The sequence below is a fragment of the Bos taurus genome, chromosome 3 (assembly GCF_002263795.3).
Source record: "Bos taurus isolate L1 Dominette 01449 registration number 42190680 breed Hereford chromosome 3, ARS-UCD2.0, whole genome shotgun sequence".
Classification (NCBI taxonomy): domain Eukaryota; kingdom Metazoa; phylum Chordata; class Mammalia; order Artiodactyla; family Bovidae; genus Bos; species Bos taurus.
This window is the reverse complement of record NC_037330.1, coordinates 41420850-41439071: the sequence shown is the minus strand read 5'-3', so window position 1 is coordinate 41439071 and position 18222 is coordinate 41420850. Positions and strand designations below refer to the sequence as shown.

The 18222-nt window shown below is 36.4% G+C and overlaps 1 protein-coding gene across 4 annotated transcripts in view; it reads right to left on the bottom strand.

The window, feature by feature from the left end:
- OLFM3 (olfactomedin 3) overlaps positions 1–18222 on the bottom strand; it is a 223584-nt gene that overhangs the window by 56221 nt on the left and 149141 nt on the right. The window contains exon 1 of one of the 4 annotated variants that reach the window (XM_059884759.1): positions 2188–2521. In XM_059884759.1, the coding sequence (XP_059740742.1) occupies positions 2188–2316 (129 nt within the window). In that variant the 5' untranslated portion in view covers positions 2317–2521. 4 annotated transcript variants of the gene reach the window in all.

Genomic DNA, 18222 nt, shown 5'->3' with positions numbered 1-18222 from the left:
AATCCTAAGATATGAGCAATTATCTTGTATAGTTAAGATGGAGAAAGTACTTCTGTAAAGTTTGCACTTCCGTAAAACATGCACATAGAAACACATACACACTCACTCGCATACACTTTTGTAACCTGATTTCTCCATTCTAGTGAATAGCATGGAGAAGGCAATGGCACCCCACTCCAGTACTCTTGCCTGGAAAATCCCATGGACAGAGGAGTCTGGTAGTCTGCAGTCCATTGGGTTGCTAAGGAGTCGGACACGACTGAGCGACTTCACTTTCACTTTTCACTTTTATGCATTGGAGGAGGAAATGGCAACCCACTCCAGTGTTCTTGCCTAGAGAATTCCAGGGACGGGGGAGCCTGGTGGACTGCCGTCTCTGGGGTCGCACATAGTCGGACACGACTGAATCGACTTAGTAGCAGCAGCAGCAGCAGTGAATACCATAGTGTAAACTTCTCTGAATTCTAGTTTGTTTTTTGTCACTCAAAGCAAGATTCCGTTGTGTCAGAACATTTGTAGGCCATACCAATATTTTATATTTTTCAACCAAGATTGCTAATCAGAAAGTAAAGGAATGAATTTACTTTAAACTCATAAATGAGTAAGAAATCCTAAACGAATCTTTGGAAAGTTGATTCTCCTCCATCAACAATAAATAGAAGATAACCAAACCAATATCTATAGATGCAAAAATATATATATATATCAGAACCAAGGTACCATGTTTGAAATATAATTTGTTCATGAATTGCTTCAATGGTTCATTTCCTGAAAGAGTTAATTCAAAATCTAAGTAGTTAAAAATCACCAGGTACTTGAACATTGAAGATACTTGGTTCGGTAAATATTAAATAGTTTACATTTTTTGTTTTGTCATTGCTTATTGCTGCCACATCAATAAGCTTGTGTTATATGCTTTCTTTATAACTATGAATAATCCCTTTTACATCCTTCCTGCCACACACATCATACAGGGAAGGAGGGCATTCTCAATCATGGAAACACTGAGGCAGCAGCAGTGACTGAGGGAAGTTAAGATGTGAAAGCAGGTCACACTGTGCCTCATGTGTGCTCTGCTGGTGCCCTGAGCACTGGGTGTTGCTGGCAAATTATGTAATTAATTTGATCTGACTCTACTCAGTTAATTATACATTGATTGATAGAGTAATTATTAGTAGTAACTGCAAACAGGTCTTAAAGGCGAATTGCTTTTTTTTCTTTTGAAGTATCTGACTTTTTCTGATCTGTTGGAGCAGTCCAATGATAAAAACAGATAAAAAAAAAGTAAAGGACTCCCAATACTAATGATTTCTGTAATTTTTATTTGCTAACATAGAAATTGTTTTTCTAGGATATTCCTTCTATTTTAATTTGTAACCTTCTATTTGACAAAACAATAGTTTTTATTTGAAACATTTTCGGGTATTGCTAACTAAACCATGTTTCATAAACTATGAGAAAAGACATTTGTTATCATGTGGGAAGGGTTAAAAAAACATTAATAAGCAAAAACTACAGGAGTACAGGAGTTAAACTTGTGACAGGAGAAGTCTTTATCAAACAACACAGGGAGATGATTGTATTAAGTAAGTTTTCTGTTGTTCATGATTGTTAGCTCAAAAAAAAAAAAAAGGTTTTTTTTTTGGTCAGGCTTTAAATTGTTGAGCTTTTTTAAATTATTATTCATTCATATTTAGTACAGATTGGTTTCTCTGACTGAATACATTTCAAACACAGGAATTGAATTCTGAAGAAGAGCCTGCTATAGTAAAACTAGATTAGCTAGAATATACTCTGTAGCATACTCTGTAGGACAAATTATGAGGATTTTACATATGTTAAAAGAAGTGAAATCATAAGAAACAAAACATACTTTAAAAAGAAAGAATCCTTTAAAACCTCAGAATAATATAAAATAAAGCTTTTCATTAAGAATTTAATGAATCTAGTATTTCCTGTCACAGCTAATTTCTCAGGCAGTTCATTTATTCTTTGATGTAACTTTAAAGTGTTCATAAAAGAATAGCCATGACTATAGTTACCACATAAATACTGTATCGTTGAAGTAGACCTGTGAATAGAGAAGCAAAATCTCAGCCTTTGCAGTTTATTAAAAAAAAAAAAAAAAAGCCCACTGTTTTAATGCACTTACTTCCCAAGACAGCCAAACCCACCAGAGTGACTTACTAAGGTATCTGGCGTTGATAGCCTCGTGGTGTTCAGTCCTACCAAGGATGGGAGAGTTTGGGACATCCAGTTTGAGATCATTGCCATGGTACTAAGCACAGCGCCAAGCTTCAGCAGTGGAAGGCTCATTGCTGTGGAGCTAATGAGTTTTCATAGTGACTGATTAAGATCCTGGTGCTGGGCTGGCAGCGGGAGGCGTGACTGCAGCAGCCACATCCACGGCATGAAAAGAGATCAACTTCCTTAGCTCTAATCACGCGGGAAAGCTCACAGAACCTCTTTCCCCCACCCTCTCTGGAAGTGCCCTGTTCTTCCTTTTCCTCCTTTACTGCATACTTTGCTGGATCATCACACAAAATATTCTTGATGGGGCTTCGTTGGTAATTTTTAGAGCATAAGGATAAACGGAGGAGGAAACTTGAGCTTTTCCTGCTCCACTGTAGTCAGTTACCATGAAGAGTTCACTGCCTCTGGGATTTCTGTCAGGATAATCTGCTGTTCCTTATTCTTCATGAAAACAACAAAAAACCCCTCTTAATTGAGGTCTGTCACAGCACACGTTTCAAACTCCAAACTTACTGTCTACAGATTTCTCTGAGCATGGAAAAAGTGGTTTTAGACAAAACATGAAAATAAAATCTGCAAAGAATATCCAAGATCATTAGATACTGTGTAAGAAATTGTTATTTTCTTTAATATAGTAGCCTAAAATTAGCACTGTTGCTTCTTAAAAAAATTGTCAGGGATTGATAGCTACTGCCTGTGGAGGACACTGCCCTAGGCATATAACATGTGAGCAGACAGAAAAGGCAGCCTTGGAAAAAGGCTTCTGATAATGAAATTTCATAGGTTCCCAGTTTTGCTTTCATGAATGAATGCTTAGCAGCTTCACAGGCACACAGCAAACTCAGTTAAATCTATTTTCACCTTGTGCAGAGTGACAGACTAATATTGGAAGTCTATATCATGAGAGAACATTAAAAACGCACAGGACTTGGCTTCAGGGAATCTTAGGGTCTAATTCCTTGTTCTCTTTTAGTTAGTTGAGTGACTGATCAGTGAATTAAAACTCCTTAGCTTCACTTTGTTTTCCTTCAATGAGTAGAGGTTGGATTCTCTGCTCTCGAAGGCCTCGTCTAGCTTTAAAATCCAATGATCTGTTTATTAGAGTTATGTTGGTAAGTGTGTGTATTGAATTTGGGCTTATGGGTAATTTTAATATATTCTTTTTATAAATACTACAAAATTGCCCACATCCAAATCTCAGGTCCCAGATGGTATAAATCAGAGGCCCCTGTCTTATATAATATATGTGATTTAAAATAAAAATGCAGAGAGAAAACATGAAGAGAAATATGGCTGAACGAAAATTAAATGAAAAGAAATATTATAAAAAAGAAAAAAAATATGTTTTGATTCCTTAGGAGAATTCTGTAATTATTTATATCTAGAAAGAAATATATATTTTCTTCAACAGTTTGGCAGAAGAAATAAAGAAAATATCTTTAATAAAATTTAAATATATATGTGTATATATATATTTATAGAGGTGTGTGCCTTTATCCTTAAAAACAGCTTTAAACTGGGGTGAGTACTGAGACTCCTCAAATCTTTCTTGCATATATTACCTTGAAATCCAGGCTACTTTTTTTCCTTCAGAATATATCCAGATGATTTCAGCTGGCCCTTATTGTTTAACCACAGTGCCCATAAAACCAAATACTTCTTAGTTTTGTCTTTTTCAAAAATTGTATCATATGGTAAATTTAACGTAAAAGCACAATAGTTTATATATTAAACATAATATTAAATAACAGAGTCTTCATGGAAAGGACTATGAAATTTGACATTATTATTACAATATGGCAGTAACAAAACATAAAGTAGATTCACAAATCTAATTCTTAAAAAAATTACCTGGTAAAAAAAAAGAGAAGAGTGTCTTTTCAAGAGCTTAATTTACAAAATTGAAAACTAATATACGTGCAATTACTGGATAATTTAAGATGCAACATGTCGGATGATAATTATACTTATTAATGAACTATCAGTCAACAAAATAATAGCATCCTTAGAAGACTAATAGCATGAATGTCAGGGGAAATCGGTACTCTTATTTGCAAATTAAAGAGAAATGAAGAAAAATACAATATAATTGGAAGCCTTCTTATAATTTCCCAGAAATGCAAATACCTGCACTGAAGAACTAAAAGAAAACAACAGTGAAACTTTATGGTTTGATAATGTTTATAAACAACATAAAAGCCATAATGTGTTTTCAGAAAAACAGGTTTAAAAGGCACACACTGAAAGAAAAAAAGCTTAAATTATGATAATTGTTAGTTATGGAAAATAAAACATAGCTATGATTTGTTAAGGTTAAACAGTTTGCATTTCTCTCATAATCTAGTAAATTGATTATAATTTCCATTTTATAGGTTGAGTTCTCCTTTGCAGATGGGGGGAGCTGATTTTTCTATATAGATGTAACAACCTGTGTTCAGGACTAGAAACCCAGTGGTTACAGAAGCTCTATTAATACAAGCATGGTGTGAATGTTGATGGAGGAAGTAGCAAGAAATGAGCCTGGAAATACTAGCAGTTACCAACTCCCAGGGCTTCAGGGTCAACCAAAGATGTTTGGACATTATCTTGGATGTAATTCAGGAGTCTTAAGCAGGGCTCTGAAGTCATTTGTTTTGTGTCTGAGTTTATCACATTGGCATTTTTATGATTTGGGATAGGCAGATGGGGTTGTAGAAACAACAAAGCATATCAGAGGTAAGAGCATCACTTTAGGAGCATATTCTCGTAATTTGGTCAGGAAGTGATTTCCTAGAATACTGTCAGTGGAATTTAAAAGGATGGATTCCATAAAGAATTGGGGTGAAATTAATAGCACTTAGTGATTAAATAGATGTGAGAAGTCTAGGAGAGGAAGTTGCTTGGGGGAATTTCCAGGTTTGGGAATTTGGGTGGTGAATGTTGCTCATCAAGGTAGTAATACAAGTAGAAGTATGACTTTAGAGAGACAGTAGATTTTATTGTTATATACTGGATGTTAGTTGCCTGTGGTAGAGAATCCCTGGATGGTGAGGTACTCACATACCACAACTCTTCAGAAAAGAGTTACATTTCATTAGACCATGCAAACTTAATGACCTCATAATATAATAATGTGTCCTACTTAGATAACAAAAATGGTTAATTTTATAATATAGTGTTAAAACTACTAAAAATTTTATTTAGACTTTAATTCAATCTCTATATTTAATTACATATACATAATTTCCTATATGCTTTTCTTTAAAAATAGCAAAGTAAGCCATACGTTCCTGATCCTGTTTTCTCTTCATTTATTTCCCCTATTACTCACTATCCCTTTGCAGCATATCTTCTTGAGAGTTGTCTGTATTCACTATTTTAAATTTATCTTTCCCTAGTGAACAAAAACTTTCATTAATGGCAAGTTTTTGTTCATACTTCTCTGCTCCACTCGATACTACTTTTATCAAGGCTATGGATAATACCACATTGCCGGATCCAGCAGTCAGTTCTTAGTTCTCAACTTTCTTGACCTATGAACAGCATTCGTCAGACAGTTACTTTCTCCTCCTTGAAATATTTTTTTTCATTTTTTTATTATTAGATTATAAATGCCTTATAATGTTGTTAGTTTCTGCTATACAACAAATCAGCTGTAAGTATACATATATCCCTTCTGTTGAGCCTCCCTCCCATGCTCCCACCGCATCCCACCACTTGAAGTATACCACATTCACCTAGTTTTCCTTCTACTTTCTGACAGCTCTTTCTCAGTCACTTTTGTTGATGCTTCTTCATCTATATGCTAATGACTCCCAAATTCATTTCTTCCTCACAAACCTCTCCTATCAATTCAGACCTGTATATCCAATTATCTACTTGACATCTCCACTTGGATGGTTAATAGACATCTTAAATTGAACATGTTAAAAAAAAATGAGCTTCTGATATGCCTTTCTGCTCTCTAGTGAACAAAACAAAAGAAATAAACCAAACAATTATATACATGCAATCATTCCTAAATTCTTCTTTATTTCAGCTCCATAGTTGAAAAGTTAGATTTCAACCTTAACTTTTTATTTTATTTTTCACATCTTATCAGTTTCAACAGCATATCTTTTCATCTCTACTTTCAAAATATACCCAACATTCACTGTTTCACGTCACACTCACTGCTACCAGGCTGCTCCAAGTCATCATCATCTTTTCATCTGTTACAAGAGCCACCAGTTATTGACCTTGTACCATTTCAGTCCTTTTGTAATCCCCAGGAATGATGCTAAAGCTGAAACTCCAGTACTTTGGCCACCTCATGCGAAGAGTTGACTCATTGGAAAAGACTCTGATGCTGGGAGGGATTGGGGGCAGGAGGAGAAGGGGACGACAGAGGATGAGATGGCTGGATGGCATCACTGACTCGATGGACGTGAGTCTCAGTGAACTCCGGGAGTTGGTGATGGAGAGGGAGGCCTGGCGTGCTGCGATTCATGGGGTCGCGAAGAGTCGGACACGACTGAGCGACTGATCTGATCTGAATCAAAGTGATTCTGTTAAGTTACAAGTCAGATTATATTATTCTTCTACTTTAAGTTATTTACTAGATTCCTATTTCACCCTGGCTAAAGCAAAAATGTTTAGCATGATCGTAAGGGTCTGCATAATCTGCTTTCTCTTACTTCTCTAATCTCATTTCTTATAACCCTTCCCTTCATTCTCTTCAATGGAGTCACTCTCGTTCTTCAGGGATGCAAGATAATTTTCTACCTCAGGGCTTTTGGAATTGCTCTTCTCTGGCGGAATTCCAGTTTCTCAAATGTCTTCTCACTTCCTTTCTGTTTTAATTCAAAGATCACTTTCTTATAAAATCTTTGCTGACTATGCTGTCTCAGATTGCTACACTTTTCATCTAATCATTTCATGTTATCCTTTGCTGATTTGTACTTTTTTTTTTTCCCATAGAATTTACCACAGGTTAAGATCCTATATAATTATTCATCTTGTTTTTTACTTGGTTTCTCCCCTAGAAATAAAGCTTCAGGAAAGCAGGAATGTTGCCTATTTTGTTCACTGGGGTATTTTCTATGCCTAGGAGAGTGCCTAGTACATGGCAGTACATGCCTAGTAAATGTGTGCACAAATTAATATACTACTGTTTTGTCCTTGAATTTCTCTCATGTTAAAAGGAGACCCTTTTAAATGCAAAAATTGAAATAAAGCACTCCTCTATTTTTTGCAAAATAAGCCAGAGTAATATTATTGCATTTTGCATGTGTGTGTTTGTGTCTGCATAATGAACGTATACCTGAGTATAAAGATAGTTTATACTTAAAAGTTAAGAATGTTTGTTCCTTCCAAAATTGAGATTTAGAATGCAAGCACTTCTGGTGTAAGCCAACAAGTCCTGTCTCTAACTCGTATTCTGACTTCTCCTGATACGCCTCAAGTCACTGGAACCCTAAATAAATATGAAAGCAGTCTTCTTTCCCTTTTGCCTTTGGCTAATGAAGTTTGTCTCTGATAACACAGGGTGAGATGGAAGAGACTGTAGGCTATGGAAAGGATGGGTTTAAATAAAATGAATTGGAGAAGATGGAGATCTGAGTGTCCATTCACTTGACTTCCTTTCATTTGTCCCTTGGCAATCAATTAGGGACTACTTGTGGCTCCTGGAATTCAGTGCTTTGCCATTCTTGCCTTGAGGTTTCAGTGTTGTCTTAAAACTGTTCACTGAGAAAGAATGAATTGAGTGAAAAACATTAGCAAAGTTCTCTAAAGGAGGGATTTCTGTCTTCTTATCTTTGCCTTCATCTCTGAAGCTGACTGATGCTGTATAAGCCCGGGGGATCCTCTGTTGGCAGCTGTTGTTGCTACTTCAAAGGAGAAAAAAATGGATGTGTGGGGGAGGAATATATTCAGGGCAAACATGGTTTTTTCCTCTTTCTACTCAAAATTGAAGAAGTGAGAAAATATAAATCTAGGATTGAGCTAGATGGAAGGAGGATACAAAGTGGTACAAAGAAAGCCCCTCAGACTATAAGGCAAAAGACTTAAATTCTGCATCATCTTCCTCATTGCCTTGCTCCAGGTTGTTCTACTGGGAAATTAAGAAATTAAACTGAATTTCCTGTATAGTCCATTCCATGATACAGTGCCATATTTAAGAGCCCAGGTTTGATCTTTGCAGTCACACAGGCCCTTCCTTACTTTCTGCTTTGACGCTACTAGACTAGATGGCTAGCTGTGTGACTGTCCAGACCCTGTGTATAAATTGGGGATAATAAGAGAATCTGATTCCTTAGGAATTTGTGGGGATGAAATAATCATCTGCATATATAACCCTTATCACAAGACCTGGAAAACAAGGGGTTCACAATCAGTATTTGTCATCATTATTCTAGTGCAAAAGATGTTTATCTTTTCCCCACAGTTATAGAAGAAAGAATAGAGACAGAAATTGTTAGCAATAGGAAGTGAAGATCACCAAACTTTGTATAAATTACTGATAGAAAGGTTTAGATTTAAGAGTTTTAAAAGTGGAAAATATTCTTAATTCTAATATGATTGATTCAAAGGGAATGACTGCTCACAATATCCTAGAAAGGATTTAAAACATATACATCCCATAGGCCAGCTTTGAGGAGCTTCTTTTTTAAGCCTGTCTGCCTGGCACTGTTCTTAGAACTTCATTTGTATGAATTCATTTAGTTCTCACATGACCTCTATGAGGTTGGTATTGTTACTATAACCAGTTTGTAGATGAGGAACTGAGATACTGTAAGGTTAAGTAAGCTAGGACTTCCCTGGTGGCTCAGATGGTAAAAGTGTCTGTTTACAATGCGGGAGACCCGGGTTCGATCCCTGTGTTGGAAGATACCCTGGAGAAGGAAATGGCAACCCACTCAAGTACTCTTGCCTGGAAAATCCCATGGACAGAGGAGCCTGGTAGGCTACAGTCCATGGGGTTGCAAAGAGTCAGACACGACTGAGTAACTTCACTGACTTCACTAAGTAAGCTAGCTGAGGTCACACAGCTAATTAAGGGTAAGTGTAGTATTTGAACCCCAGCTGTCATGTTCTAAGTATGCTCTTAAGTGTTATGCACACACACATACAATAACAGTATTAAAGCAACTACTAATTTCAAACTTTATCTTTTTTAAATAATTGGGATTATTTGGGGGAAGCATTGCAGTGAAGTCATTGCATGATCTCAGTAAATGAATACTTAAAGCTGAACATAAAAATTAAAAGTAACATGTCTTCACTTATTGAGTTCATCTTTGAATGTGACAGAGCAAGGTTGTCATCAGGGAGACACTGACTCTCAGGTAAATGTTTACTCCCTGCTTCATTTTCTTTGGAATCTATTTTCAGATTTTTCTAACTCAACCCAGCTTATGAGGGCAAACTGAAGTGTCAGATTATTGCCAAAATCTTTTCTGGAAGAAATTGTTTAGGAAGAGAAATCCCAAAAGAGGTTGGAAAATTGCCTGGTGATCAGAAAGAAGACTATTCCAGTGGTAACATGAAAGAATAAAATTGAATCTTGAGACGTGCAATTTTCTATAAGGTTGTAAGTTGTTTCTTAAAGCATATCTCCCTCTTGACATTTGAAATGTTTAGCTGGAACTAAAATTCTGGTAGTAGTAAATAACTCTGAACCTCAGAGTATAAGAGAAGATTACATTTGTAGACTGCTTTTTAGCAAATTCACAGAAATAGCAGGAGCTCTGGAGAGTTAGTGTATATGTAGCAGCATTAGCTACTTATTTGTCAGCATTGTCCCCTCCTCAGTATGTGTAGTCAAGGTTGTTCCGTAATTTTTCAAGAAAGATCCAGCAGACAAACATAGTTAAACATAAATGTCTAAAGATCTGAACTTGAAACATCAGGCAAGCTTTGTCACTGAAAGTGTCATAAGAGTTATGTAGTTCTATGAAAGGCGGTCAGTAAAACAGTTAAGGCCAGGTCATTAAAATAACTCACATAAATGATGCTGCACAAACTCATTACCTCATTCCCTTGTCCTTTTCTGTGTCAACACATTTAAGAACTACTGGCCTTGTAGAAACAGTTTTAGGAGGGCATAAGTAACTTAACTTAGAAATAGTTGCCTTTGTGAATACTCATCTAAAAGGAGTCCAGTGACATATGTATGAACTTGACAATGGATAAGAAAAGGAAAACAGTGTTGATAGAGGTTGTCTCTTGTTATTGAAATCAAATACTTTTTTCTGCTTCTTAATTTTTTTTTTATTCTCTCTGTATTTCCCAGATTAATTATGTATTATTTTCTGGTAATAAATTATTGATAATGAATTTCTGATAATAAATTGTTGTTAGAAAAACAAGCAGAAGTATGTCATTATCTTGTCATTGACTTTTAAAGACACTAATCTACTAAACATTTATTAGATATTCAATATATTCCTTGGTCCAGAAAGAGTACTATACTGAAAAATGCAAGATTGATTGGGTACAGCATCATCTTTTGGGTAATTTACCAATCTGGGAATGTAACAGAGTATAAACAAACATGCACACATGAGCTAAATGGTTCCGATCTTATAGACGTACTGGAGGAGTAAAAGAAAAGGAGACGGTACCTCATAGTGAAATGGCCAGGAAATATATAGTGCTTGAACTGGTTTTAAAAGTTTAGCTCTAATTCTCTTAATTTTTCACTCCAGGAAATGGACAATGTCATTTACTATGGACCCCAAAATAAAATTTAAGTCACAGGAATTTTGTTTTATGCTTCAAAAAGTAGAGAATTATATTCTTCAGCCCTTCCTTTGTTAATATTCACCATTTGTGCTAGTACTTTACATTTTTACTTCTCTTCCAATTTTAAACCCATTATATTTACTTAAACCATAACAATATAGGGCTACTGAGTGAAAAAGAGACTAGAAAAAGTGAACATTATTGTGAAAACAGCATTTTCTCTGAGAAGGAAGTGATGTGATAGAAATATCAAAACTCTTAAAGGACATTGAATTATCAAGAAAACTGTATTTAAAATTACATGTCAATCAGCAGTAAGTTTGAATTCTAATATTTATACATAATCTGAGTCATAAAGCATATGGCTGAAAATTTAATTCTAGTGTAGAGGCTTCTTGTCAAGTGTCTGCTAAAAGATATGAAGACACAGTATAGCGTGAAGAGTGTTGAGATATTGCCGTTATTGAAAGCAGATCATCTTTGCAATGTATTCTTTTTCCCCCTCCCCCCTCCCTGCTTTCCCTTCTCCCTTTTTTCTCTCCCTTCTTTTCATCTTCCACTCTCCTGTGATTCTGACGTGTTCCCTAGGCTGTATGGCTACAATTTAAGCACAGATAATTCTAGTATTTTACATTTCCAATTTGGAAGTTTTATGTTTTACCTCTCTACTCATTCAACGCTATTTAAGAAAAAACAAAATAAAAGTTCCTTTTTCTGAACATTCATGCATGCTAATGCTATAGTTGACCTCCTACTGTGGTCCTTAAAGTTTTCAAGAAGTTATTGAATTTAAAGCTGGAGATTGTTCATAACTTCTGTTCAAAATGTATGTCATTCATGTGCACATCATTAATAGCTTTTTCTTCTAAGAGTGATTCAGAAACATGCCCATGATAAAATATGTCCTTTCTTATATAGTTTACCTTTCAATAATATATAACATCTATCAAAATACATGTATAAGTTAGTATTTTCTATAAAACCTCCATTTAGAATTATTTGAGGAGCAGTGTTTATTGCATGGTGAATTACTTATGCATTCAACAGGGATTTATTGATCAGCCTCTGTATGTGTGTGCGTGTTAAGTCACTTCAGTCATGTCTAAGTCTGTGTGACTCTATGGACTGTCGCCTGCCAGGCTCCTCTGTCCATGGAATTCTCTAGACAAGAATTCTGGAGTGGGTTGCTATTTGCTTCTCCATGAAATAGAGTATTGAAGAAAAAGTGCTGAGGAATCACCTAGAACAGGGATAAATATTAAGGTACATAGGAATCACTGGGGGGTGGGGATATTGTTAAAATGTAAATACATTCTATTTCAGGTGCTGAGAGCAGGGCCTGAGGTTCTACATTTTTAACAAGCTCCCAGGTAACCAGAAGTGGCTGATCTACAGACCACTTTGGTAGATGGGGCCACGGAAGCCAACCAGAGACAAGAGAACTAAGTGAAGAGCTGATGTTTGTGGACACATTCTGTGTCCAACAAAGGAGGTACAACCAAGGAAGGAAAAAAAGGTCAAGCTCTGCAAGAGAGGGGAGTGAGGATTCCCAAACAAAAATTTCGTACTGAAAAAAAATGTTCCCACCGTCCAGAGAGTTGTTAGCAGAAAGCAGACATTTACATTTAATACATTTTAAATGGGTCCTAAAATTTCTTAAAAGTAAAGTTCTAGTTAGAATTTTATCTTGAAAAAGAAAGGGGAACACAAAATAAAGTATCTTAAAATTGTGGGGATATATTAGCATAGATAAGAATAGATGAATAATATGTGTGTATGAGATTATTATTTTTTAAATCTTATCATTTGGTTTCATAGCACAATCATAAAGAGATTTGTTTTTGCAAAACTCTTCAAGAAATTCCCTAACTTTTTCAGAACCTCTCTTGTTCCTTTGACATGCAAATCATTGTCTCTTAAAGAGCTCATTCCGTAATTTCTCTCTTCAATTGTTAAAAGATATAAATTTGCCAGTTACTGTTTAATAATTCCTATGTATTTTATCAGGGCAGTTCTCTCATAACACTTCCACCACTGCATGAAATTATGTATTTTGGATGATTTTGACTAACTTCTCTTATATTTGCATTGAATAGCATTGGATACTTGCCAACCTAAAAATCAGTTGCTCTTGATGGATGCTATCATTAAGGAGTAAGGGATATTTTAGTAGGATTTGAGGGGTTTCATTTTAAAAGTGGCCATAATTAGTAAATATTTGCATTTTGATGGTTGTTGCTGTCTTATACAGCTTCACAATGGCAGGACTTGGGTGACATGAACTCAGGGTTCACTAGACACTTAGCATAGGCAGTTACCCATGTACTCTGATACTGGGATGAGTGGAATAAAAGAGGATGATGTTTTCACATAATTCACTCATTTTAGGGAAATAGTGGGGCTTCCCTCACAGCTCACTTGTTAAAGAATTTGCCTGCAATGTGGGAGACCTGGGTTTAATCCCTGAGTTGGGAAGATTCCCTGGAGGAAGACATGGTAACCCACTCTGGTATTCTTGCCTGGAGAATCCCCATGAACAGTGGAGCCTAGCGGGCTATGTCCATGGAGTTGCAGAGTCAGACATGACTGAGCAACTAAGCACAGTACAGTCTATTAACTATATCTAGGAAGTTGATGCATTGTGTTTCAGCAGTTATGAAAGCTGAAATGTGTACATTTGATTTGGTTATATTCTCGTCCATCCAGGGAGGAAATAATCAGGGGATATGTGGAGCTCTGGGTACTGCCTTAAGTTACCAGTGTTAGAGTCTCACTGAAGGCTCCAGGTATCCCCCAAACCCCAGGAACATACTGGGCCCACAGAAGGTTCAAACTAAAGGAAAAACCTGAAAAGTTGCTGATTGGCAGCTGAACAAAAATGAAACTACCCACCTGATGAAGGTTGGCAGGTGGGGATACCTGGATTCTAATCCTAGTTCTTCATTTAAATTTAGCAGTCTGGCATACCTGAGTCACCTTTTCAGCTCCAACATCCTCTGACTCTGTGTACATAGTATTAAAAGCATGGGTTTTGAAATTGTATAGACCTGGGTTGGAATCCCAGTTCTGTCACTTACTATGTGATACTGAGTACTTTCTGAAACTCATTCTACTGATCTTAAAATTAAGGATTTTAATAACTACTGATAGAACCCATCTGATAAAGAACATTCAGGCCATGTATATAGTCCAACAGAGTTAGGCCTATTAACTTGTCATATCAAGAGAGGTGCCACACCAGGGTAACCATGGAGCATCTCACCACGTAAAGGAAGGAACAGGGTTTAAAATAGGACTTGAGGGAAGGATAGAGTTTACATAGCATTTAAATAGAGCAGAATTTTGATAATGCTAAAAAAAGAGCAAGGCTCTGATGTAAAGCACTGAACATGAAGACTGAGTTGAGAAGTGGACTCTGGATTCTGTTTCCTTGGAAACTACAAAGTTAGGATGAATGCTAAACATGGTGTCCCAAAAAACCTTATCTAAGTTTTGTACCTGGGTTGGAAATTGAGGCTGCTTCTCAGTGTCAGAGTCGCTCAGATCCTCTAGGCAAGAGTGGACTGTTCCGTTTTTACCATCTGATTTCAAACAGCTAAGTTTCTCGTAGTCTGTGGTTTCAGCAGTCCAAGTATCCTGACACTACCTCCTCCAGGGAAGTAACAAAAGCTGTTTTTAGAGGTTGACTCATGAGCCTGTATTGGAGTGTGTTGTCATGCCCTTCTCCAGGGGATCTTTCCAACCCAGGGATTGGACCGGGGTCTCTTAAGTCTCTTGTACTGGCAGGCAGGTTCTTTATCACTAATCCACCTGGGGAACCCTACTAATAAAATTAGACAATGCGTTTGAAGTGCTAGGCACAGCTCCTGTCCTCTAAGCAATTATTACAGTTAGTAGTAGTAGTACGATTGTTTAGCTCTCCTTTCACACATAACCTTTCCGTAATAAAATTGGTTGTTGATTTTAAAGTGCCCAGTCTTTCATCACTAGAACACAACTTTGAAAGCCTAATAAGTCAATAAAGGGATGGAGTCCACTGTGACCTTATGAGCCCAGTGCCTTGAACAGACGTCTGGATGCAGTATCGTTACTCATTGCCCTTGAAAATACAGATTTCCTGCCCAGGCTTGATCAGAAATATTCCTCAAGGGGCTTGGAATGGGACATATATTTGTACTTTTCAAAAATTCCTGGTGTTGATGCCCAGCCAAAATTTCAGAAACATCCATATAAGCAAATAAGCCCAGGGAAGCATCATCACAGTACGTATATTATCCCCAAATGGTTAAGAGTAAAGATTTAAAATGTCAAAGAGTATGGCTTAAAGGTCATCTAGTCCAGATTTCACTCAATACTGAAATGTACTTTGCAACATCCCTGATACTAGCATTTTTCATCCAAGATACTTTCAGTGTTGGTAAAATCAATCTTACACAACTAGCTACTTTGATATTAGATATGTCCTACTATGAGTAAGACCTTGTTGCCATTCATATTCCATTGACCATTTTGTTTCTGCCTTTGTTATACCAACTGAGAGGTCTACTTCTTTCTGTTATGATATGGCCCTTTAAAATAACAAACTCCCTAACCTTGCCTTTTTTCAAGTCGAATATGCCCAGACTTTTTGGCTCTTCCTCTAATGATATGCTTGCAAGGCTTTTACCTTCCTGTTATTCTTATTTGGACACACTCTCGTTGGTTAATATTACTATGCTCAGAACAGAATGAAACTCTCTGAAATATGCCAGGTTTGTCTGATCATCCTAGATCAGAGAAGAATAAAAAGGCTTATTCATACATGTTTTTCTTTTGCAGGATTAATGAAATTTACTGTAATTTAAATATATTATCCTTCCCTTAATGAATTTTTATTATAACTGACTTAAAATGTTTTCCACTCTAACAACTGATGTTTATTAAAGTCAAATCCAGTTTGAGAGAACATGGAAAATTTGCACGTATGATAATCTATATCTCAGTGGTGAATGAAATTAAAATTTTCTCATCAGTCCACAGGATGATTTAAGAAACATTGTATTTTTAAAATTCCTTAAGCAGTCGCTATGCTCATATTTCCCAAATAGCTGATCTGCCGAGAATTTGAGAGTCTTACATTCTGGATCTCCAGGCATCTTGCTGATTGAGAAATGGGCTGCAACTCAGTGGAGAAAACAGCTTAGAGGCTACCAGTGCTTTTTCTGTTTTATGGCTTTGAACTCTAAAATTCAATACTCTTCCTCTTTTTCTTACCCATTTAGCAAACTCAAATGTATTGGATTAGCTGACATATAGTTGGTTAATTCAGGGAAGATGTCAATATAATGTGTATTTAGATTGGTTCATATGTATTTTTTCCAAATTATTAACATCTTGCACCAAAAGTAACAGAAGCAAAGTACAGTAGCACAGCTGAACACAGCAAGCTGAAGTTATGTGCTTCTTTATACATTGTCCAATGTCATTTTTCCTCCCTTGAGGGGGACATGCACTTTGTCCTTTAGCTGAGTACTCCCAGATTGTGCCTTTTGCTCTTTATAGCTCAGTTGACTCAATAGGTCCTTACCTCCCTTTCCATCAAGTTGTCTTCAAATTTTCTTGAAAGTTAAAATCCTATATTCGCTGAAATATTTCCTTACTTATTAGAAACTATATATGTTTAACCATTTTAGTATGCTAGCACAGTCATTTTTTTGTTAGTTCTCTAATCAGATCATATAGATGTGAGTGGTTTGACATAACCAATTATCTTGTAACCCTTCTTGTTTTTAATGCATGATTTTGGAAACGTGATATTTTTCATCAGGTGTTTATTTTGCATTTTATTTGCAGAGTACTTAGGACTTTCCTAGCCAGGATTGGTTGAGGGATAGTGTGGTTTGAGGGGTTTTGTGGGGCTGGGATCCTCTAACCCTCAGCCAGCTCAGTACCTGTGCTTCTTCTAACTCAAGTGTTTGGGGTCACCCTCAACATCAGTGCCAATATGCCTCACTAAATGTGAACATCTAATGGCTGAATAGATGACACTTTTCTCTGTCAGGAATTGCCAGCCACCTCAGTACCACCACATGAAGAGGCTGGCCCATAAAAACAGATGCTCAGGATTCCTACATTTTTGCCCCATGGTGATATAGCCACTATCCCATTCCATTTGGCATTATCCAATATGATTTTGCTTTATCTTTATTCCTTGGCTTTAATTTCTTGCCTCAGACCCCAGAGTTGATAAGTATCTCTTTCCCCTCGACACATGGAATTCACTTTTGCTTTCCTCAGGTGTCTGTACCACACAAACTTTATTTCTGTGTGGTTTCTTGTTTATTATGTCTTTTCTATTATGTTTCTAAGCACAGTGGATCCTTCTCAACCAGGCAGATTTTTCAGTAGTGTCTCTGGTTGGAACAGCCTTGGCCAGTCCTTAAGAGGAAGTTGATTTAGACAGACTCTGTCATGGGAGCACATAATGACATTTTTGATCCTGAGGGCTTACTTTCAAAGACACTATTACTTTCCAATAAGGCTGTGCCTTTTCAATCTTTATATCTACAAAAGCAATCTATTTATTAGCACAAGACCAGAGTGGAATTCAATTTATGCTGCAGACTTCTATGCCTTTCGTTCTTCTTTTATAATGTTTTTTTAATGTTATTTTATATTCTGGTAGATTGTTCAAGTATATTGACAATTTTATACATGGGGAAGGATATTAGTGTAGATGGTAAAGGCATATTAATTTTTCCAGGTCAGTGGCAGGTCATTCAGGAATATTTTGTGCCATATAAGAATGTCCTACTCTAAAATCATTAGTCTTTATCCTCGCATATCTAATAACCCCATAAAGTCACAGCCTGGACAAATCCTGGGAGACACTGGCTGTGGTGCCCTCAGCCTAGGACTGGTAATATTCACATGGACTCAGAGTTGGTGAGCTCAAGGACTACTAGGTCAAAACATGAAACTCTTAAACATTTAACTTCACCAGGTGTTCCTTTAAGAAAAGAAAAAGAAAGGTTTTTATTAAGGTCCCTAAGAATTCACACAACATTTTTTGTTGGTTGAATGTCTATATATTTGGTCAGAATCTTTCTCAGAGAAAGGTAATCCAGTGATTTATCATTATATGTAACAAAGCTGCTTGCATTTATAAATGCACCAAAAAATGAAAACAGCCATTATGTTTAACAAACTGAAAAAAATCTATCAGTATGTAGAGCACTAATGACCATTCATTTATATATTTAAACATAGCCAGATGAAACAACT